Raw genomic sequence first — 25,997 nt, 5'->3', positions numbered from 1 at the left:
AATTCACAATTTTGAAAGAGGCACTCTTGCTCATCATAACTATGTACTTAGTTACTGAATTTAATACCCAGGAGCAGAGAAGAAGATTTTCAAAGGATTAATGCATTTTCACTATATAATCAATAGAGCCCCGCCCTAACACCAGAACCCCTGACCCAGGGGCCATGAATTTCACAATTTTTGAAGAGGCACTCTTGCTCATCCTAACTATATACTTAGTTAGTTTATTTTATACCCAGGAGCAGAGAAGAAGATTTTCAATGAATTAATGCATTTTCACTATATAATCAATAAACCCCGCCCTAACACCAGAACCCCTGCCCCTGGGGTCATGAATTTCACAATTTTGAAAGAGGCACTCTTACTCATTATAGCTATATACTTAGTTAGTTTATTTAATACCCAGGAGCAGAGAAGAATATTTTCAATGAATTAATGCATTTTCACTATATAATCAATAGAGCCCCACCCTAACACCAGAACCCCTGCCCCTGGGGCCATGAATTTCACAATTTTGGAAGAGTCACTCTTGCTCATCATAACTATATACTTACATGTAGTTAGTTTATTTAATACCCAGGAGCTGAGAAGAAGATTTTCAAAGAAATAATGCACTTTCACTATATGATCTATATAGCCCCGCCCTAGCACCAGAACCCCTGACCCATGAATTTCACAATTTTGGTAGGGGACTCAATGCTTATCACAATGATGCCAACAGTTTGACTGCTTGATGTCCAGGAGTAAAGGAGAAGATTTTTAAAGATTGCATTAATTTTGGTGGTTTTAGCCCCACCCCTCAGGCCCCAGGGGGGCAGGGACCATGAAATTCACAATTTTTGTTCCCCTTCACCAAATTTAGTTGAAATTGGCTGAGCGGTTTCAGAGAAGAAGCTAAAAATGTTCAAATGTTAACGCACATCGCACGACGCACGCCGACGGACAAAAACGGATAGCAATAGGTCACCTGAGTGACTCAGGTGACTTAAAAAAAACATACAATCAATCAATCTATCCTGTTGTTGTCCATCCTGTTACGTGTACATTTATTAACAGTGAAGAGAATTTTAATTACAGGAAAAACTAATACTACATAAAATGAAGATCTGAGACCTACCTTGTCATTAATCTAGCAATTAATTTTCGTACAGTTTTTTTATGAAGTAGCACATAAAATGAATACACCCTGAGTGAGGAAAATTGGTTCAAATATATATGTTAAAACATTAAAAGTGATTTTGTAACAGGAAAGACATACACTGTAACAGTCATATTGTAACAGGTGGATACATTTTCCTAAAATCAGAAAAAAAAATGTCGACTTTAATTTGTCATATTATTATCATATTAATACTTCATAATATTCCTTCTATTTTTTGTTCTTTTTTTTTTTCAATTAAAAAAATCCCTTTGTGGGACGTGGAGACCGGTCCTTCGGATGAGACCGGATAAACCGAGGTCCCGTGTCGCAGTAGGTGCTGGCACGAAAAAGACCCCCTCCCTGCTCAATGGTCGTAAGTGCCGAGTATAGGACAAAATTTGCAGCTCTCCACCGGCAAGTGGTGACGTCTCCATATGAGTGAAAAATTCTCGAGAGGGACGTTAAACAACATACAAACAAACAAATCAATTTAAAAAAGATAATTCTTTATAGTAAAGGATTTCTTAATATAAGATTGTAACAGGAAAGGCAGGGATTGTTATAGAAAAGACATATATGCATAAGCAAGCTTTTTTTCTAAATGTAAATCCAGTTTTGTTTTGTATTGAACATGTAATTCAGTAATAATTCTAGTTATAACTGTCAAATGGTAAAACTATTAAACATAATGTTGATCAGTTTCAAAATCGTCAAAAATTATGTCACTGTGACTTCTGTTTCAATGAAAAACTATTACCGGTTCTTTTTTTTTTGTCATTCTTTCACATTCTAGTTTGAACAAATTTTATAATTATTTTTGCACTTCTTAATAGCGAAACTTGTATTATTTTATCTTAACAGGAAGGACAACATTTTTAGGAGAATCAGATCTTTGATCTCTTCTTACTCTGTAATCAAATAATTTCTAGGTGGGAGTTCCGTGTTTTTATGTTCTTCAGATATGATAAATTTGTTGATTTTCCTGAGATTTTATTTCTGCGGATTTTGATAATGACTGACTTATAAATTACAAAATTCAAAATCGTGTTCGATAAGGAATTTCCATGAATATGATCTGAGTATTTTAACATTATTTAAACAAATTAGATTCTGATCATTCATAGATAACAGATAAAGAGACGGTGTTTGAACTTCAGCGAACAGTTGCATAGCACGGTATGTGCATAATCATTCAACCTTTTTAAGTTGATCTTTTAATATTTCCAGTTCTATTTGTTTTCTCTGTGATAACACTTTGAAAGTTAGTTGAGTTGATTTCTTGATCATTCTACCGGAATGTAAATTTCACCGAGCGAAAGGTCAGGAGCTAAGAAGGCCTAATATGCATGTAATTATCGTGCGGCTGTCTTTGTGTCTGACGCTGAGGAGGCCTAAAATGCATGTAATTCTCGTGCTGCTGTCTATGTGTTTGATGTCAGTGGGCGGGGTCTATTGAAATTGATATGCGAGGCCTCGTGTAATTTAAATCTATTAGTCTACGTTTTTAAAATCTAAATTTACAATTTTATTTCACAATGAAATGGAAATATAAGGAATCACTGTCTATTTAGTAGAGTATGCCAGGGCATCAACGATAGTTGGAAACGTGGAATAATTTGCATAACGGGCGAAATCGTTTACTACTAGACAGTGATTCCTTAATTAACCCCGGATCGTAAGTTTACTTCTCTTGTAGTTCCTTTCGGGTTAAAACATAATAAAACGTCCGCCTCTACAGCTATACAAACATGTTCTTCACTAGTGTAAAAAGAGATACGATTGAACAAATTTTTCACGGAAATGCATTATTTACATGTACATTGTTGAGTTTAAAAATAAAGCCGCTAAATATGTTGTTGGTATATGTAACTTATAATTAGAAATACCACATAATTATATCAGGTATAGTAATCTGGGGACTGTGAGCTAGTAAGCAAATGTTTCAAGATTATGAAATAATTTTGGGGGGGGGGGGGGGAATTCGTCCCGTGTTTCCCCCTTTACAATAAGTGTAAATGATTAGAAGTCCCCCCCCCCAGTTTTTTCAGTCGTATTAATTAAAGTGAGCTAAAGGATTGGAAATATTTAAGGTACACAAGTTAAATGAAGAGCGACTGCATTTATTTACATAGATAAACAAGCGATCTTTTATGGCTCTATCAATTACATTTAATAACATACGTGGATAGCCAGTGCACCATGAATGTGCTAATGCCAATGTCGACACTGGATTCCGGAAGGCAGCGCCCATATGCATTGCTAGGATTGATGAAAATTCGGAGGAGAGGATCATTCATTTCTTCTTTGAAAACTAAAACAGCAAATATGTATTTCTGCAGCTTGAAAAAAAACTCAAAACATAAAAAACAATTCAATATAATAAAGCTCACATTATAAAAGAAAAACAAAACAAATAACACTGCAATACAAGCGTAAAATAGTTTTCATCATCCGAATCCAAATATCACAAACAGGGCAGCGAGGTTTACGGAATTTCTATTTTTCAGCTTCAGAAGTGGGTAATTTTGTTTGATTCTATGTACCGAAAAGGCTACTTTAAAAATTCAAATGCATTTCAGCTGAAATCTCAAATTGCAAATATAATTTGGATATATATATATATATATATATATATATATATATATATATATATATATATATATATATATATAAAGAATGGCTGTTAAGCTTGCATCTGACTTGATTTCGTTAGGTATTTAATGAAACAAGTGTTTTGCATAATAACCATCTTATAATCATCAAATAAAACATTCACATGCATATGACAAGATAAGGAGAACCTGTAATAGTTTTGACCAAAGCGTTGAAATCGTTGGTCTTTTGATCGTTGAAAAACACAGCAATTTCTCCAGATATTGGTTTGGCTCTAATTTTTCCTGGAAGAAAAATCGACTAAAATGTATATAATCACTGTCTCAATAGCTCAGATTTGAACTCGATGTTGTTCTTTGTTGCCTTGTCAATTCTTATTATAGCAAGATATGCTGCAAAACAAAATTGAAATATTTATACTTTGAAGGCGGAACGTTCTTCTTCACAACTGCAGAATTTGTGATTAACACCTGTTCAGTGCTTACCTGCTTTTTTAGATTTGTATAATTATCATTATCAAAAATTTTATAAAAACCAGAAGTCCCTGATGAGACTGTAGCTCTACTGGTTTGTACTTAAAAGTAGCACTTGGACTTGAAACTTTGCAACAGCAATAACTAGAGTAATGATCTTTGTTGTAGTCTCTTTTTGTTTTATTGAGATTTTTGCAGTATTAAGATTTACTGCAATCAGACTAAATCTATGGGAGGATTAGTCTTTTAAAAGAATTTTACAGAAATTTCAATTTTAGTAACCATGACAACATCATTCAACCAAATCAAAACACAATAAAGACAATTTTCTATCATAGTGTAGTCTACTTGTGTGTCAAGTTATACTGAAATCATACCAAAACTGTAGGAGGAATAGGGTTTTAAGAGTTTCACAGAAATTTCTGTTTTTAGTAACCATGGCAACACCGTTCATTGAAATCAAAAATCGATACATAGAATTATGTATCATAGTCTAGTCTACCTCTGTGCTAAGTTATAATGAAATCAGATCAAAACTGTAGGAGGAGTAGCATTTTTTAAGTATTTCAAGGAAATTTCTATTTTTAGTAACCACGGCAACACCGTTCATCGAAATCAAAAACCGATATACACATTATGTGTCTTAGTGTAGTCTACTTGTGTGCTAAGTTATATTGAAATCAGATCAAAACTGTAGGAGGAGTAGCATTTTTAAGTATTTCAAGGAAATTTCTATTTTTAGTAACCATGGCAACACCGTTCATCAAAATCAAAAACCGATATATAGAATTATGTATCATAGTGTAGTCTAATTGAGTGCTAAGTAAAACTTAAATCGGACCAAAACTGTAGGAGGAGTAGTGTTTTAAAAATATTTCAAGGAAATTTCTATTTTTAGTAACCATGGCAACACCGTTCATCGAAATCAAAAACCGATACACAAGATTATGTATCATAGTGTAGTCTACTTGTGTGCTAAGTTATACTGAAATCAGATCAAAACTGTAGGAGGAGAAGCGTTTTGAATGTATTTCAAGGAAATATCTATTTTTAGTAACTATGGCAACACCGTTCATCTCAATCAAATACCGATACATAGAATTATGTATCTTAGTGTAGTCTACTTTTGTGCTAAGTTACATTGAAATCGGACCAAAACTGTAGGAGGAGTAGCGTTTTAATGTTCTTCCCAGAAATCTCTATTTTTAGTAACCATGGTAACACCGTTCATCGAAATCAAAAACCGATACACAGAATTATGTATCTTAGTGTAGTCTACTTGTGTGCTAAGTTATATTGAAATCAGACTAAAACTGTAGGAGAAGTAGCGTTTTGAGAAATTGTTTACAGACGGACGGACAGACAGACAGACGGACGGACGACGGACACTTTATTATCGCATAAGCTCTTCTGGTCTCTGACCAGTAGAGCTAATAAGGATGTAAAATATTATTATGTATTTGGCTAAAAGAGAGAGCAGATGCTTACTCTAGAGAGAATAAAAATATACATAACCGTTGGCCACGAGGGGGTTGATCTTTTCACCTGGACGGTTCCAAGAAAACGATTCATTAGAATGCAGTTGTTTAATCGTTTATCAAAAGTTACATTGGTTAGGATGAAGGGACAACCAATAGTATTGTAGTGACCATAGGTCAGCTGTTGGTATGAATTAGTTACAACATATAAAATTTAAAGATTGGAAATTATATTTTAATGTGCATTAGGAAATTAAAGAGTGTTGGAGGACAGAATAATAATTATTCAAATTCAAATATAAAGTTATTATTGCAAATTTTGAAGGAATTACAAATATGGAGGTGTGCGGATACAGGGGTATAAAAATGCGGGGACGGACCCAATTTAGTCAGAAACTGGATTGTGTCTGGCTATGCTTGCATTTTACACAGGTGAGATAATTTTTAGACTTACCATGAACCATGGGTCTAGACCTTCATTTGAATTTCTTAGACTATAAGCACTTGGGCCGAAACTGGTAATAATGCAGCAAATCTTTAGTGAAAACTATTTAGCCATTTTCATAATAATTTCAGGATTTAAGAAAATTTTTCAATATATGACCACATAGGGACTTAATCCCGGAGGCGTCAAATAAGTTGTACAGGGCTACAAGTAGCTACTCTGTTATCAAACAAGCTGTCTGTTACCTGTCCATTAATTCCAAATATTCAATAGTTATGGCCAAGGTTAGAGTTATTTTTCTTTCAAAAGTGAATGAAACTCTAAGATCAAGATCAAATCAAGTCTTAATATTATTGGTACCCAAGGGGGGGGGGGGGGGTTGCTAAAACGCGGAACGGAACGGAAAACGGAAAATTTAATGTCAAGTTTTTCAATTCAGACATAGGGAGCAATTTTCTTTATCTAATACATGTAGTTCATATCTACATATAATTAATAGTTACCGTAACAATGTGATTTATTTATGATTTTTTTTTCCTCAGAACATTAGCATATACATGCATTTGTCAATAAAATACACACTAATTAGACTGCATCCCAATTATCTATCAGAATGTCTCACTTATCATGCGCGGATCTAGAGGGTGGGGGTCCGGACCCCCCCCCCCAGTGAAATTTGCAGTTATATCATCTAGAAACCAAACCGATTAAAAGTGACCATGTGCCCCCCCCCTCTAGAAAACGCCCCCCCCTCCTCGAAAACGCGGATCTAGGTCTGAAAGGTCATAGGATGAAGCTTTAGAAGTCAACGACTAACCCCCACCCCCACCCCCACGAAATAGGTTTTTCACGTTTGCAATCTAATTAAAATTAGATGTTCCGAAAACGATACCGCTTCTCAAACGGATTCTGAACATCTAATTTTAATGAGATTGTCACCGTTGGGAAAGGGAGTTTACGGGTTTTTTTTGTTTTGTTTTGTTTTTTGCTTTTGTTGTTGTTGTTTTTGCTTGTCAAGAAATTTCTATTTTTATATTTGACTGAGGTGAACCCCTCCCCCCCCCCCGGTAAAAAAATTCCTGGATCCGTGCATGCTTATCACTCATCCAAATCTGAGTTTTAAAAAATGGCTTATTCGTCAAAGACAAAATTGTCAGTATTGATTATGAAAGACAGAGTATACATGTATATACATTTGTGTTAGAGAAAACGATCACTGGCATTAAGAAAACAATTTTTAAAAAAAAGTTTATTACAACTACAGGAGTGTTGATGAAATCCACAGGGACCTGAAACGGAGATTGAAGAAAGATAGCATACATGTATAAATGACCAAATAGTGCAAAATAGCTTAAATTGATTACACGGAATAACGTCAAAATGAAATTGATGGGGAAATTACATATTTTCGCAAAAAAATATAGAGTTGTTATTTATATTTAAGTATTGGGGGGGGGGGGAGGGGCGGGGGTTACAGAGATGTACGTTATCCACACTTAAGGAGCATGGGTACATATGCATTGAAAATTATGGAATTTTTCGCTCATATGGCTCATAAGGATATCGAGTACCTGCCGTTCATATTAATCAGAGTGATCTTCAATAAATTTCTCCAACGTATCCATATTTTACCACAACATGATACATCTGTATGTACAGCATTAGATATTTTCTGTTCCGTTTTCCGTACCCTGTGCTTTGTCTATGTTCAGACATCTTCATAAATAAGAGAATGAACATGACTAAATCAACTCGTATTTTAATAATTAAGGATTAAATATGAAAAATTTATATGATGTATACTGTTTCTGGTATTATTTATATATCTTAAGTGATTTAACCTTGAATCATATTTTCCGTTTTCCGTTCCGCGTTTTAGCAACACCCCCCAAGGGGGGATCTTGTCAGAAGGAATACACATGTGAAATATGAAAGCCCTAGTTCCAACCATTCAAAAACGTTAGGTCAAGATAAAAGCATTTCAAAAGTAGATCAAACTCCCAGGGTCAAGGACAAACATATTAGTACCAAATGAAAGGTCTTATCACAACGAATTAACATGTGAAGTATGAAAGCCCTAACACCAACCGTTCAAAATTAATGGCCAAGATTAAAGTTTGGTAAAATGTTTGGGAAAAAATTGGTCTAACTCGAAAGTCCAAATCTTTGGTACCCCAAGAAAGGTCTTCATGAAAAAAATGAAAGCCCTAGCTTCAGTTGATCGAAAATGTTTTACAGACAAACAGAAGTACGTACGGAAATACCCTAAACTAAATAAAATCTCTCTAGACATTAAGTCTTGGGTGTAAATCACGTCGCTGAATATCCATTTCTATCCTTCTTAAGGTATGTCACTCGTGACATTACTTATTTCAAGGATTTTTATGCCCCGCCATGAATATGGCTGGGGCATATAGTGTTTGTCATGTTCGTCTTCCAACCTTCCGTCTGCCCTTCCGTCACAGTTTGCTTTTAGCTCTGTTCAAAGCTTAGTTTCAAAGAAACTATCCAAGATATTTTATCAAACTTCACATGCTGATAGATATTGATAAGAGCTATGGACCTGCATCAACATTTTTGACCTTGACCTCACTTTTCTTAAATTAGTGTTTAGCTAGGTTTGAAAGATACCATTCAAGATAGTGTAATCAAACTTCATATGTTGATACATACTGATGAAAGCTATTAAACTGCATCAACATTTTTTTTTACCTTGACCTTTCATTTGACCATGACCTCACTTTTCTTAAATTATTGTTTAGCTCATTTTAAAAGATACCATTCTAGATAGTGTAATCAAACTTCATATGTTGATACATACTGATGCAAGCTATTCAACTGCATCAACATTTTTTGACCTTGACCATTCCTTTGACCTCACATTTCTTAAATAAGTTTTTGCTTGTATTTTGTTTAACGTCTCTCTCGAGAATTTTTGACTCAAAGGAAGACGCCACCACTTGCCGGTGGAAAGCTGCAAATTTTGTCCTATACTCGGCACTTACGGCCATTGAACAGTGAGGGATCTTTTTCGTGCAAGCTCCTACTGCGACACGGGACCTCGGTTTATACGGTCTCATCCGAAAGACCAGTCTCCACTTCCCACAGGGGGATTCGAACCCGCGACATAAGGATCAACTCCTTACGCCGCGACTCTAGAGCAGACGCTCTAACCATTCCTTTGACCTTGACCTCACTTTTCTTAAATTAGTGTCAAACTTCATATGCTGATACATACTTATGTAAGCTATTCAACTGCATCAATATTTTTTACCTTGACCTTTCATTTGATCCATGACCCCACTTTTAAATTAGTGTTTAGCTCATTTAAAAGATACCATTGAAGATAGTATAATCAAACTTCACCGTTCACGGTAGCTCAGTCGGTAGAGCGCTCGCTTCGTGATCGGGAGGTCGTGAGTTCGAATCTCGGCCGCGACTGACCTAAGTCGATAAAAAATGGGTAGCAACTGTTCCTTCGCCATGCGCTCGGCACTTTGAAGTGAAAGTTGCGGGTCCTTCTGATGAGACCTTAAAAACCGAGGTCCCGTGTCACGGCGGGCGTTGGCACGATAAAGATCCCTCACTGCTCAATGGCCCTGAGTGCCGAGTAAAGGTCAAAATTTGAAGCCCTTCACCGTATATGGTGACGTCTCTATGTGAGTGCAAAATTCTCGAATGGGACGTAAAACAACATACAATCAATCAATTATAATCAAACTTCATATGTTGATACATACTGATGTAAGCTATTCAAGTACATCAACATTTTTTGACCTTGACCATTTTTTGACCATGACCTCACTTTACTTAAATAAGAGTTTAGCTCAGATTTAAAGAAATCATTCAAGATATTTTTATCAAACTTCATATGCTGATACATACTGATGAGAGCTTTTCAACTGCATCAAATTTTTTTGACCTTGACCTTTCCTTTTGACCTTGGCCTTACTTTTCTTAAACTAGTGTTTAGCTTAGTTTTAACCATTCAATAAAGTGTTATCAAACTTCATATGCTAATACATACTGATGAGAGCTATTCAACTGCATCAACATTTTTTGACCTTGACCATTCCTTTGACCTTGACCTCACTTTTCTTAAATTAGTGTCAAACTTCATATGCTGATACATACTTCTGTAAGCTATTCAATTGCATCAACACTTTTTGACCTTGACCTTTCCTTTGACCTTGACCTCACTTTTCTTAATTTGTTTAACTCAGTTTCTAGAAAAGATTCATATTTTTTTCATCAAACTTCATATGCTTATACATACTGATGTAGCCTTTTCAACTGCAACATTTTTTTTTTTTACCTTGACCTTAACTTTGACCTTAACTTCATTTATTTTAAATAAGTGTTTAGCTCAGTTTTAAATAAACTCTTTAAAATATATTTTTATCAAACTTAAGTATGCTGTTACGTATTTGTGAGAAGTATTCAACTGCATCAAAAACATTTGACCTTGAACTTTCCTGTGACCTTGACATCATTTTTCTTAGATTTTCATTTTGCTTAATTTTAAAGAAACCATTTAAGATATATTTATATAAGTTTATGCACTTATACATAAATTGGCGAGAATTTACCGTCTATATCCAACTTTTTAGATTTCAATTTCAATTTTAAAGAAACTATTAAAGATATTCTCATCAAATTTTGTACACTTATACAAATTTTCAGGTTGCATTACTAATATACCCTCGGCTGGGCATTCATGTCCTATGGACATACAGCGCTATGACAACAGTATTCGCGATTTTTCAAAATGGCGGACGTAAACACGACGCGCTTCGTAAAAATAAATAATAAATTGTGAAACAATTAACAGACTTACCTTTATTAGTACTTGGTGAGATGGCCCTTAGACTTGATTACAGCTAATAGTCGACGGGGAATGGATTCGTACAGAGATTTGATATAGTTTTCATCGAAGGAATTCCAGATGTGTAAAATCGTATCAACCAATTCTTCAGGAGCCTTAATATTTGGAGCTCGATTTTGCAGATTTCGTTTGATTTTTAGCCATAAATTCTCTATAATATTAATGTCCGGTGATTGTGCTGGCCATACAATTGTAGGAATATTATTTTGTTGTTTGTAATCTTGAGTAATCCGAGCTCTATGGACGGGGGCATTGTCGTCTTGAAAACGATAGGTTTTGTTGAGGAAATGTCGGACAATGACAGGCCAAAGTTGATCTTCTAAAATGGATATGTATTTGACTGCATTAATATTTCCACTAATCATGCAAAGTGTACCTACCCCGTGGTAGGTGATGCATCCCCACACCATAACCGAAAGCCTTCTCTGCCGAGGGGGGCACATGCACTGCGGCAAGTAGGACTCTTTAGATGCTCTCCACACATACACTCTATGATTTTCTCCTAAAACTATTTGACTTTCATCGGAAAATATGATAGTGTTCCAATAATTATTTATTGTGAGTTTTCTTTTCTCTAAACACCAGGCAACACGCCTTTTTCTGTTGATCTCGGAAACGACCATTTTTTTTCTAACAATTCGTCGCTTAAATTCGTGATCACGCAAAAATCTTTGGACTGTCCGTGGGTGAACAGAGTCATTAGCATCCCTGCTTTCATTAAATTCGTTAGTAATGTCCCTTAAAACCTGTCCTCTGTTAGTTTTAGTATGTCTTATTATCCAGTTTTGATCCCTTTTTGACAGCTTCCGAGAGCGTCCTTTTCTTTTCAAGGTTCTGACTTCACCAGTCAACAAATATTTTTTCCAAATAGATCTGATGGTTGATTCAGGTATTTGTAATAAATTCACTATTACCGATGTTTTTGCCCCTCCAGTTTCATGTCCACAATTATTTTTTTGACATCATTTGATATTTCTGTCGATTTCCTACCCATCGTAATCCCCCGTTTGTTTACATGAAATTCCAGACAGCAGACGATAAAAAAATATATATAACGTCACTTCCGATGTGAAGACAACTCTGTAAAAATTTGGGATGTCAACACGGCATTTAATTAGAGTTATTGCCCATTCCCCGAGCGAAGCAAACAGCGAGAACGACGCCATTGCGTAAAAATCGCGAATACTTTTGTCATAGCGCTGTATTTCTAGTTTGAAAAGTATATTTAGATATGTACATGTACTCATATAGCATAACCCATGTTATTACAATGCCTCGATCATCATTGTTTGATATTCCTTGAAACTAGTGTGAGTTTCCTACGCAATAAATGTTTTCATAAATATCCAGTTTCTAGTTTAACATTTTTTTTATATTCTTTCAAGTAATAGATATCAAATTAAAATCAAAATGGTTGTTTGTTTGCTACGAATGACTGTTTATGTGTAACATTCCATTCGGCAATTCATCACTCATATAGAGACGTCAGCGTTTCGGTAGAGTGCTTCAAATTTTGTCTTACATATATTGCGCTTATGGCAATAGCAGTATATGATCTTTAACGCCTGCCGTGACACGGGGCCTCGGATTTTAAGGTCTCATCCGAAAAGACCCGTAATTTTCACTTTCAATACCGGGCGCTTGTCGAATGAACAGTCGCTATTACGTTAAGGTCATCCGCAACGTATAAATCCATATACTTTACAATGTTCCTCTCCCACTGATACAGTGTAATCTTCCAAGATTTCCTTCAATTAAAATTCTTGTACCAACAAAAAATAGCATACATTACCACGATTTTAAACAGATACGTATTGACGTAAAATATTTGTGTTTTTATAGAAAAAAAAGAAGACAAAAATATAGTTTTAGATGGTCTTTCCTCAAAACTAGATTCAGAGGTGTACATAATTACTAGGCATCATAAATCCCCAAAACGTCCTTCAATTATTGGAACTCTTATATCATACAGGGACAAGAAAACATTGATGTAACCATCAATTGTCGCCCGGGAAATAAATAAAGTAAACAATGGAAATGAGTCTTGATCATCAAACCGCTTCGATATGTGTGAAAAAGGCATGCGTCTAAATGATGGAGACGATAGTAGAGAATATTTTGAAAACTTATAGTCGGATGAAAATCGAACAAAAACGATACCCTTTTAAACTTTATCAATTCCTCAAGTAAATGTTGGCTACATAAAATATAACTTGAAACCAGACACATGCATCACCTATTTTCAAAAATGTCTTTCACTTTAAGATTATAAAACACGAACTGTGTAAAGTACGTTTTTACGTTTTTATGCGATAAGTAAAATTCGATGTTCTAAAAAAGGGACCTGTCGTTTTTTAGATAGTAAATGATAAGCAACTTTATATTTTTAATATGAAAAACATATATATTTTTACAGATTCACTTTATGGAAGTAAATATATTGTGTATCTCGTAATTTATAAAGGGAAAGAACATTCTGATTAACAATCTTTTTAATGTTTAGAAAACCTTTAATTCTGAATAACTTCTCCCACCTCAATCCCCATATACCAACACTTAAACTTATATGTATAGAGCAGCCCGGTCCTCCGGGCTGCAATAAGAATAAAAATGACGATGCTAAAAACTACGTTGAGTTAGTCCTAATAAGTATTAGGTTTGACGCGGCACCTGGACCTTCCAATCACAATGCAAACACCCAAGCAATACGCTACACTGTACCAAGACCGGTTGAATGCAGCAGATTGCTGAACTGGGCCCTTAGAGTGTGTAAATGAAGCGTAGGTCATACAAACCTATTCTCAAAATATCTAGGATTTTAAATTACATACCTTGAACATTTTGAGTCCCCAGATGTAGAGGGTTAATGTATTTTGGGCTTAGAGTGTACGTTTATATGTAAATTCACGTATATTCAATAAGGCACCGTCCTAGCCCCTTATTTAAGAGCTATGAATTTCTCAATTTATAAATAGTGGCACCTTTGCCAACCATAAACCATGAACTGATTCATCTCCTAATTAATATGGAGGAGGGGGAGGAAATGGGCTTTTAAAATGTATGCTTGTACACTAGGTCATAGATGAGCCCAACATCAGAGACCCTGGGACCTGCAATTGAACAATTTTGAAAGAGGGCTCAAAGCTTTTTCTTTAGCTATATAATCATTAGAACCTCGCCCTTACACCAGAACCCATGACCCAGGGGCCATGAATTTCACAATTTTGGAAGAGGCACTCTTCCTTCTCATGTCTAGAAGTACTTAGTTCATCGGCTTAATACCCAGGAGCAGAGGAGAAGATTTTTATAGTTAATGCATTTTTACTATATGATCATTAGAGTCCCGCTCTAGCGACAGAACCCGTCACCCTGGGGCCACGAATTTCACTTTTTTGGTAGAGGGTTCAATGCTTATTATTACAATCATGCCAACAGTTTGACGGCTTGATGTTCAGGCGTAATGAAGATTTTTAAAGATTGAATTAATTTTGGTGGTTTTAGCACCACCCCTAAGGCCACTGGATGTCCATGAAATTCAAAATGTTCCCCTCCACCAATAGATGCTATATGCCAAACTTTTGTTGAAATTTGTTCAGCGGTTTCAGAGAAGAAGCTTAAAATGTTTAAATTTTAACGCACGTCGCACGACGAACAAAAATGGATGGCAATTAGTCACCTAAGTGACTCAGGTGACCGTAAAATCGGAGAGGGCTTCATTATAGCAGCTACTTACTGGTTGACAAGTTGGTTGACAAGTGATGATCACTTCTCTTAACCACCTGATGCTACCTTTGGAATTTCGAGGGTTCCGTGTTTTATTTCATGTTCACCGATTCATATTGTTCGTAGATTTTTGAGATCGATCACTCGAGTGGTAAAGATTTTTAAGATCGCATTAATTTTTATGAATATGACCCCACCGAGGTACATGTAGATACAAATAAAATTCACACTTTCTGGCCGTGATAGTAGCTCAGTGGGTAGAAGGCTCGCACCGTGATAGGAAGGCCGTGTGTTCGAATAAGGGCCGCGACTGACCTAAGTCGAGAAAAAATAGGTAGCAACTGTTCCTTCGTCAAGCGATCGGCAATTTGAAGTGAAAGTTGTGGGTCATTCGGATGATTACTTAAAAGCCGAGGCCCCGTGTCACGGTAGGCCTTAGCACAATAAAGAACCTCACTGCTCAATGGCACTGAGTGCCGAGTAAAGGTCTAAATTTGAAGCCCTACACCGGTATATGGTGACGTGTATAACACCTGGGTTCAATGACTTTGAAATGTAATGCATTAAATTACAATTACTTAGATTTTTACCATAACAATTACCATTACTCTCATTTAGAGAAGTATTTAATTAAATTACAATTACTTTGTTTAAATAATGGATTACATTACACATTACATTTTATGAGATAAACATAAAATAACTTTCTCACATTTTGTGCTCGGTCAATATGCTTTAATTTCCTCAGGTCTATAAGTCAAAGTGGTATTTCTATCACTTATCATGTTCATTTAGTTTACCAATTAATCTACACTTAACAAAGAAAGTGGATAGGAACACTTTTGTTCAGTCTTTGATGTTAGTTCCTCTGTGTGTGTGTTTTGGGTTTTTTTTTTTTAATAAGTGATAAACATTTCATAATATACGTTTTTAGTAATCATATTTAATTAACTGATCAGATAACGCTATAGATTTAAAATAAAAAGTATATATTAATAATTTTATGAATTAGCACCTGTAATTAGCTAGGCAGTCAGGTATAATTAATCAAGTTATAAATTTAACACAATCAAAGGTGATAATAACCGGTACCTAGATAAAAGGTGATAATTACCGGTACCTAAGTAAAAGGTGATGATTACCGGTACTGAGGTAAAAGGTGATAATTACCGATACCTAGATATAGGGTTTAAAGATGGAGGTGACTCTCAAGTTACCAAAAATAAATGATGGACATTATCGATATTTACATTTGGACTTAGTTTCCCTTTGTGTCTTCAAGTAGATCAGACTGATCTTGTATCCTGCTAGAATGAACTTTGTGAAAAGAAAAAAAATAAGTTGACAAATTTAGTTTGTATTTTAATTTGAAAAATTTAGTTTGTATTTTAATTGGTTGTCACAGTATGCACGTATTGTCAATTGTTAAATGGCCTTCTTTAAAACCCAATGATTTCTTTTTAAATGTTTTTCTACTCTCTTCAATTGATTTAATACCTGTCTTATCAAGAAGTTATCTATTAAAACAATTATTCAATATGTTTATCAATCACCATCGAATAAACATTTTTTTTTTAAATGGTAAGCTATGAGATTTTAATTTTAAAACTTTAACATTATAAATAGAAACATACCCTCTCAGCGACCTCCACTTGTTTCAGCTTCAATAATAAAAAGAGATTAAAGTACATAATGTAATTGAAATGTAATTGAAAAGTAATGATAATTACTGACATTTTATGAAAGTAATGCATTACCATTACATGTAATTGAACGATGGATCCATGACAAATAAAATTCCATTACTTTGAAAAAAATGTAATGATTACAGTGCATTACCATAGGTCTGCTCTGTTTGAGTGAAAAATTCTCGAATGGGAGGTAAAACAACATTCAATCAATCAATCACACTATATATAAACTTTGCATCCATGGAATTGGTTGAAATTGATTTAGACATTCCAGCGAACAAGATATAAAAAAATTCAGAAATTTGGAAACCTGTAACAAAAGGTCTTCTGATTGTTTCAGATGACCCAAGAGAATTTGTTTCTAAGTAGATTTGATGTTGTTCATGAAAAATAGCTTCATCTGTAAAAGATGAAATTGTGCATCATGCTAACCCACCAGTGTTTGGCTAATTTTCGTGCGTGTAGAATAGTGGAGGCGTTTCTCTGCCTCCTAAGTACGACAGTGTGCTGGGGGGAAAAACGGCACTTCGTTCATCGTGCGCTCTTCGTTATCTTGCCTATTGTACGCTCTGCATTTTGTCTCGGTTAATGAAATCCGATCGTGTAGGGTAACCAGAACGATCCAGCCTTTGCATAATGTAAATTGAAAATAATTCTTAAAAAAATAAAGTAGTTTAATATATTAGTATACCCAATTGGTTACTAGTAATAGTAAAGTAATGAAATATATAAGCATACCCAATGGGTAACTAACAATAATAAAGTAGTTAACTAGAGCAGAGCTCGTTGCAAAGCAACGAGTAGGTCTTCCGTTGGAGCTGCGAACAGGAAGAAGTGACCTTGAGTCAAGGTCATGCCACATTCTAAGGTTATAATCAATCTTGTAAGGGGTATCAACTTGCAATGTCTCACCAGTAGAAAGACAGTTAAGGAATGTTGTTTCTCCGTTGATGACCTTGAACTCGTTCAAATGACCTTGCATCAAACCATGACACACTCTGGTTATAAGCAAACCCCATCTATGTGTTACCGACTCGACAAGTTAACACATGTTTTTTCAGACCATTCATCCAGTCAAAACATTCTTTCCTTAGTGACCCTAAATTTAATCAACATGGCCGTAGGAATCGAGGGAGGGGGGGGGGGCGTGCCCCCCAATAATTTTGCCGATATATAGATTACTATAGTAGACATAGATACTATAGCTTGTGCCACCTCAATAAAAACGTCTGATAACCTTTTTTTTTTTTGCTTGTCAAGGAATTTTTGGTAGTTGGTGACTTTTTTTTTTGCTTGTCAGGAAATTTATGGTAGTAGTGCCCCCTCAACTGTCAACTGAAAATGTATGGCTGTGCCCCCCTCCCCCCCCCCCCCGAAAAAAACCCCCCTGAATTTGCTTCCTATGGGCCTGATCAAGGCAATGATACACTCTGTATGATATCAGCGATACCCTTTTGTGTGTTTCGGAATTGACAAGTTCACAGTTTGCATTTATTGCATGATAGTGAGGGAGACATGAAGATTTCTTCGCCCATAAAAAATCATATTCCCCGAGGGCAGCATGAAGATTTCTTCGCCCATGAAAAATCATACTCCCCGAAGGCAACGCCCGAGAGAAATATGATTTTTCATTTGCGAAGAAATCTTTATGTCTCCCTCACTATTATGCAATAAATTGTTTATAATACCGAATTAACCAAAATGCAGGAATTACAAAGGAGATCCAATGAATAAAGCAAACATGCATTTGATGAGAACGATATGAAAGAGATGTAAGTTACAGGTACACCAATAGCCTCGTTTCATTAAAAAAATTCCTACGTGACAAGTTTGTGTGATCACACCAGTAACATTCAAACACCATTACATTTTTACACATTTAAATCGACACAATCAATCAACGATATTATGTTGACGGTGCGACCGTTCATTGTTCACTTAATTTTAAGATCCGCCTCTTCAAACAGCACGAGACATTTGGAACGTCTAGACTGTGACGCCTCATGACGTATGTTAGCTGTATTTCCATAAACGAATTTTGAAAAGTGCAAACATTTTAACAAAGAACGTTTAATCTACTATCTGTATGCAATTCCATTAATTAAGGTGATTTTTTGGAGTGAATTTTTAGTTGTTGTTACCGCGCGAACGAAGTTAGCAGCGTCGCTATAAACAATCTAACTCCTCACTCGTTTAAGTGTGACGTCACAATCGTGAAACACGTGGACACGTGACTTTCTCGGCCAATCAAATTCTATTTTACTAGTGATTTTTCACTTGTAAGCTAGTTTTCACAGAGGTATAATAAACGTTTTTTTAGACCATACATCGAAATAAATTATCATAATTTCTATAGTCGTAATTTATTAGGTTCAACTCACTGCTTTAAAGGATCATTGTAAATGTTTTATGCCCGATTTGGATACTGAACAACGTGTGATTTTTGAAACACTGATGCCCCCATATGGCATCTTATGGCAAAAGTTAAAAGTTTCTCAAATGCAAGTCAAACTCCATGGTCAAGATCAAAAGATAAAAAAAAAATGTTATTACCCAAATAAAGGTCTTGAACAAAGAATATACTGTGAAATATATACTAGTATGAAAGCCACAGCAGCAACAGTTTAAAAGTTATGGCCAAGGTTAATTTCTTTAAAAGGTCAAACTCCAAGGTCAAGGGAGCATAATTGTTTGTACTTGAGGGAAGGTCTTAATTGTTACAAGGAATACACATGTGGTATTAAAAAAGCCTTAGCACCAACTGTTCAAAAGTTAAAACCAAGGTTAAAGTTTTTCAAAAGTAGGACATACTCAAAGGTCAAGGTAAAATGGTCAAAATTAAAGGTATACAATGACAGGCCTTGTCACAAGAAAATTACCTATGTAATATAAAAGCCCTAGTACTAGTCATTCAAAAGTTATTGTCAAGGCTAAAGTTGTTTAAAAGTTGGTCAAACTCCAAGGTCAAGGTCAAATGGTCAAACATATTTATACCCAAGGAGGAGACTTATCACAAGGGATACAGATGTGAAGTATAAAAGCCATAGCACCAACTGTTCAAAAGTTTTGGCCAAGGTTATAGTTTGGTAAAATTTTGCGAAAGAGGATCAAACTCCAAGTTCAAGGTCAAGAGGTCAATTATGTTGGTACCTGAAGGAAGTCCTTGTTACTAGGAATACACATAAGAAATATGAAAGCAGTAGTTCCAACCAATCAAATTTTATGGGCATAGTTAAAGTTTTTGCGGACAAAGAGGCTAACACAGTCTAACAGACAAATAGACAGGTGGACAGGACAAAAACTGTATGCCCCCCGGATCTTCGATTACAGTAGCATAATAAAATATCGGCGTCTCTGGGTTTTCGCATTGGCCTTAAATCTGAAAATCCAAAGGATTACAAGGTGCATTACGATACGCTTTCACATCATGTTCTATAACCCAGAGCATATTGTCTGCAAAGATAAATATTTAATTCAGTATTTAATTAGCTATGCATAATTATCTATGTTGTTTTATAAAGGAAATATTAAAAAAAAATATTTGTTTTATATTTTTCTATGTAGAGATATACAGAAAATGTTTTCCAATTTTAAGTCCTATCGAAATACACATTTTCAACAAAAAAAAGTGTGTGTTGGAGGGGGGGTCATTACATTTTTGCTGGGATTCGCCTATGTATGACCATAGAGAAACAAAGAGTGGGGAGGGTGCAAGCAGCGACTAAATCAAAATTTACATATTAAAACTACAACAAAAGACTATTTTCAGAAGGTCTGCCCCCCCCCCCCCCCCCGTACAATCCGTACAACGGACCTGTGAGAAAAATACTGATTCTACTTTCAGAGTCCCAGGGCACCAGGAAAGAGTGGCAAAAAGAGAATATCGGTTTATTTCAGTCTATAAGTCGAATCAAAATATCTTTTTCTCAAGAGTCTTCTTTTTTTGAGTTCTTCCCAGTGATCGTGTGATTTATTTCATTTGATTTACGTTCTGTACTGGACTTGGAAAATGAGGACATCTTTAGGTTCCTGAGCTGGCCTTGAAGCCCACAGAACAGATTTTCTGCTTTATGATAAATTCAAGTGATATGTAATTCGGTAATAATTTTGTGTTGATTTTATTAATGTTAATTTCATCAAGAAATATGAAAAATTAATGTTTTAACTATACATAGTGAGGCATTTTTTGTGTGGAACGATTATTTTGGGGTTTTCACGATTTTTTCATATGGTACACATGATGAGTAAGTGCAATAAATATAATTTGTGGAAAAAATGTCCAACAAGCCCCGGGGTTGAATATCGGGGGGGAGGGGGTGTCTGTCCACAAGTACCTGTTGTCAAGCCCGTAGAAAACAATTTCAGTTTTTTGGGAAGGGGGGGGGGGCAAATAGAAATTTCCACAGGTACTTGTACTCGATTTTTTCCTATGGTACACATGATGAATAAGTGTAATAAATATAACTTGTGGAAAAAAATGTCCAACAAACATTGGGGTTGAATTTGGGGGGGGGGGGATCCTGTCCACAAGTACCTGTGGAAATTTCTTGATACATAAACAGAATTTAAAAGCATGTATTAGACATCTTTTGAAGGGGAGAGGGCACGGCCGTAATTAAAAGTTATATGGAGACTAGGAAAGAATGAACTGTCATTAAATTTTGGTTAAGAACTATTACCTAAACTCTTCACTTTCACATTTTCAATTACAGATTCTTGTTTTTAAAAAGCTATACATGTACATTTATATGTATATATTAGATGCATAAATTATGTTATTAATCATTTTATCTTAAAGAAAAAGTAAAAATCTCAATCAAACTTGTTCCGCATATTATGCTCTCTGATTCGTTACTCAACAGATGCTTCATATACATGTAAGAAGGGAAGACTGCAGACTGCAGGTGTGATAAATTCACAGCATGCAGCTCCAGCCTTAATTCCAACTTTGTTCCAAAATATTATTATTCAACGCGAAAAATTAGAATTAGCCGATAGAATATTTTGAATCACTTCGGAAATGCTGCCGTAACACCAGACTGGGTTCACAATATATCGAGTGATTTTGATTGACAGGTGTAGCGCCGTTGTGCATGGATTTCGTGTAACTATACATGTACTGCAGATTGTGGTTGAAAATAATAAACAAACAGATCTAAAGAAAAGATATTGTATACTGTAAATATATTTGTTAAGAACCAGTTTATTCATGAAACGAATTTAGTCGTATTATGTGGGCCCATGTTAGATTTGACAGGTTGATTTACTAGTAGAAATTCAATGGACCACAGTCATTTAGGGTATTCCGAATCACCCAGCACATCGCGACTCTCGGTAATTTACCTTACCGCTGTACCTCGCACGACACATGCACAGGTGTGACAACCAAACAGTCATTATTAGTAAGGTCTATGCTTATTGCATACAACAAATAAAGAGGTAAACATAATGCGTTAACTAAAAGAATTAATTATTTTAATTCATTAACTTCCTATCCTTTTCGAAGAAAATGCCCGTGTAGAAACGTATTTCTCATCGATGTCGTGGCGTTGTTGGTGGATGAAACATGGCATATAAGGTATCGATAGAACGGCAATTTTATAAGCTTTTGTGAGTATTATTTGTTTTTTATAACACCTCAAAAATATACTAGTTATGGCCGCATTTGTAGCCCCCTACAGTTTCGAACCACGTGTGTACATGCCCCTAGCCAAATAACATGCACACGCTACATGTATACTTGTTATATGTCAGATTATTATTTTTTTTATAACATTGTTTTTCTTAAATGCAAGGGGTATGAAAGTAATGATTTGACAAAGCAAGAGCTATAATAAGACTATCCCGGGTCCCGGTATACACTTGATCAGTGTTGATCAATGTTCATATGTACGAGTACACGTATGCAAATAATTCGATAGCTTTTGGAGATTTCAACATACATTTTTGTAACACGCATATTTGTAATAACCACTTTATATACAAAACAAAATTTCATTCTCTTATATGGTAATATGGACGTCGTAATAGATCTGACTGAATGCTTGACATGCCTGTTTCAAAAACGTTTCCTAAGTTATCTTAAGATATGCCTATAAGTTATAACTTTAGAAGTTCCTAAGATTTATCACAGCTGTATCGCGAAACAATCTTATCTAAAAAAAAATTATAAGTCATTTCTTAAGTTGTGCCTTTAAGGACTAATAAAATAACATTCCCGCTCTATATACAACTCTCAGTATGGTATATATTTTTAGATTCAAAAAGGAGGGGTGCGAGGATTGGGGATTGCCCCCACTTTTAAAGGATTTGGACGCAAGTATGCTTAACTTTGCGAAGTGTGTTGCTAGATCTAAGCATTCACAGACACACCCTTTCAAGCCATCTTCCCTTCCGAGCACACGATATTTGTATTTTAATTTTTAAACATTGTTCTAGGTGTTATACATTTACTTTATTTTGTTCTTTTAAGGTATCTACGTGTAAATAAAATTTTAAAATGAATGCTTCGTAGCAAACACATGCGAGTTTATATTTTTCAAACAATCTTTGCCAATTACTACACTGCATGTACACGTTAGTTGTTTGTGCGGTGTAGAGCAACTATCAGAGTACACAATGTATTTCAACATCGAGGTGCCCGCGGCTCTCTGTGGCCACGTGTATGTAAACGAGGACTGGACTACAACACTTAAAGACACAAAGCGGCAGAGATGGATGAAACTGTTTGCTATATTACAAAGACTTGAATTATAGTACATGTATATTTGAAGGAATTTTTATTTATGTTAATGTTTATTTAATTCTATAAATAATAAATGGACATTCACAAGAGTGTTGGTAAAAATAATATGTGCGTAGCATGCGTAGTAATTACAATTATTTACCCCCATTCAATTACAATTGCAGATGAATTAAAATACAACAACACGGGATAGAGCAATACTTTTTTTAAATGTATTGTTGCGTGAACAGACAAAAACAGCGATTAAAATTCAAAATGATTTTTATGCATCAGTGTTTGGAATTAAGATTATAAAAGATCGGTAAAGTAATCTTACTGATTCGATATAATTAAAAACATAACTTTCCATTAATTAATAGCTCTTTGAACAAAATTGACATTATATGCGATTACAAATACTAGCTTTGTTTATGGCCACAGGTGGCTAGTACACTGGTGACCTCGATCAACAGCGTGGGATTCGTGCGTCGGGTTACATAACTAAACATCGAGCTGAACATGGAGACCGTAATATGCATACAGCTAATGATCGTGAATTATTCAATGCATACAGTTTAAAATCACTTACAAAGTTTGTTGTAATAATAAACGTAGAAAGATAGATTTAATATTCTCCACTTTTGAACACTATTAACCTAATTTAAAAAAGAAGAAAAGAAAGACTAGTTGTAATAAATAATTTAATAGTGAACAATAAACCACGTTTTAAACCTTATTAAAAAGAAAATTAACATTAAATACCGCAGGGTATATTATTGATAGCAAGTCTGTTTAAGTTATACACATGAAGAGGTCTGATTTCCTTGCCGAATGAAAAACGTTACCTGTTTACCTGGCCTGCTTTCTAATACGTATTACGCAATACCCATGGTATACTCGAACAAAACAACATTTTCATTAGATCAAAAAGGTGTAAAAGAACAATTTTGTTCCCAAGATCCAGATCGAAATATTTACCGTTTTTGAGCTATAAAGCAAAAACTTTTAAGGGCCCAAGATCCCTAATCATAGGGGCCAGCCCCTTTTAAGTAGTATAATATGAAAGCCCTTGCAATTATGCACAACTTTTGTTCTACATGTCTTAACAAAATATTTCTAGTTTTCAAGATATAAAGGAAAATATGTCAAATTTTTTGCTGTTTTCCGCGTTCTAACTTTTGACCCCTCTCTAGTGCCATTTTTAATGCAAAAATCAAAAAACAAAAACCGATGTGCACAACTTCAATGCTTCCTCTTTTCAATTTCAAAGGGTTTTGTGCTCCAATTATAACCATTTCTGAGCCTTTGTCTGGAAATCGGAGGCATGCAAAATTCAATCAAAGGGGAATAACTCGTGAACAGAAGGTAATTTCCGAATTGTATTACGGTATTCTGACAGTGTTTTGTAAAGTCTAAAAGCTCTGAAAATTTGAACAAAATCTGTTTAAAAATGAGGAAGATATGAAGCGTCAAAGTTGGCGTCTAGGAAAAAAAAAAGAATAATAAGAATAAGCTTAATCATCACAATCAGTAGAAGGTCTTCCGTTGGAAACGGAAGACCTTAAATATATTAGCATACCAAATGGGAAACTAATAACATTTGTTACTACTTCGTTTTGTTGAAGTTTGTTTAATTATTGAGAATCGACTGAGTAAAAGAAAATAAAAATCCCTACCGATCAGAATTTTCAGGAATGGAGTAATAGCTTGTCCGTCGCACGTCCCGAAGTCCACTATATTGACAGGTTGATCACAATATTCATTTAAACCTAAAAAGTTGAAGGAATAGAGTCTAATAAGATTCGTTCGTAAGTTTTGCATTTGCTGTAATTTTGAAACTGTTTAAATGATTTTCCCCCTTGTGTATATTTGTTTGAATCAAATTTTACTTGTATGTTAGAATTTCGTAAGGTGCTACTCACTTAAAAAATTTAACACAGGCTCCAAACATGGTTCAAGAGTTTGATGAAAATGATCCGAAAGTATAAATGTTTCGTCTGGCAATCTTTTATATTCCATCATGTACTACTCCCGTTCAGGTATAAAGACAGAGTATATTATTTATTCAGGGCGTCGATTGTTTTAAAGGCACATACAAGGGGTTATCAAAAAGTTCATGGACTGGGTGCGATAATATATTATAATTATTTAAACTTTACTTTAAAAATTTTAAAGAATCGCAAAACAACAATATCTTTAGAAGTTTTAATCTAATGTCCCATCCGAAGACTTGGAATTATAAAAATATGTAAAGTAAGGGTTTTCTGGTTCAAAGTATCATTATTTTCTGCAAAAAAATTATCTCCAATATTTATTATTATTTTTCACTTAACTGTTGATTATTTATTAAATTAATCTTAAAAATAAATGCTGTCAAAAGAATATTCATTTAGTACGATGCTACAAGATTAAATTAAGATACGCCAACATACACCGGATACGGTGCTGCAACGTCAAAGACCACAAATCGTTGATACTAGAGAGATGATAACCCAGGTCGCTTTATTTACCAACTGCTGAATAATTACTACGATATTCATTACCAACAAGTTTTTTTTCTCCCAGTTACAATAGAAATGCATGTACATGTTACAACTATTTCTGAGAATTATAGATAGTTTTATGGATTAATTATAAATATCTACGGAGTGATGTACATTGATAGTACTCTTAAAAATTTAGTCATTTAATTGTAATGCACTAAAAGAAATTATAACAGCAAGTTTTTGGTGGAGCTGGAAGGGTATAAGGTTTTCTTCTTCACAAATATAACCAAAGTCTATTGTAAGAGAGGAAAAAATCCTTCATCACTGTAACTATTTAT

At 34.8% G+C, this 25,997-nt stretch overlaps 1 protein-coding gene across 2 annotated transcripts in view; it reads right to left on the bottom strand.

The window, feature by feature from the left end:
- The window catches only part of LOC133199028 (uncharacterized), a 53,937-nt gene extending 28,585 nt beyond the window's left edge, over window positions 1-25,352 (bottom strand). Inside the window, exons 1-4 of one of the 2 annotated variants that reach the window (XM_061334915.1) lie at window positions 25,096-25,352; window positions 24,850-24,942; window positions 3,943-4,038; window positions 3,323-3,452 (exon numbers count right to left, since the gene is read on the bottom strand). In XM_061334915.1, the coding sequence (XP_061190899.1) occupies window positions 3,323-3,452; window positions 3,943-4,038; window positions 24,850-24,942; window positions 25,096-25,195 (419 nt within the window). In that variant the 5' untranslated portion in view covers window positions 25,196-25,352. The remainder of the gene's footprint in view (window positions 1-3,322; window positions 3,453-3,942; window positions 4,039-24,849; window positions 24,943-25,095) is intronic. The other variant, XM_061334914.1, reaches the window with a different exon arrangement.
- Window positions 25,353-25,997: the final 645 nt, after the last annotated feature.

This window comes from Saccostrea echinata, unplaced genomic scaffold (assembly GCF_033153115.1).
Source record: "Saccostrea echinata isolate AGI-Se365-2 ecotype Australia unplaced genomic scaffold, CSIRO_AGI_Sech_v1 ptg000033l, whole genome shotgun sequence".
NCBI classification, from domain to species: domain Eukaryota; kingdom Metazoa; phylum Mollusca; class Bivalvia; order Ostreida; family Ostreidae; genus Saccostrea; species Saccostrea echinata.
This window is presented reverse-complemented; position numbering and strand designations above follow the sequence as displayed.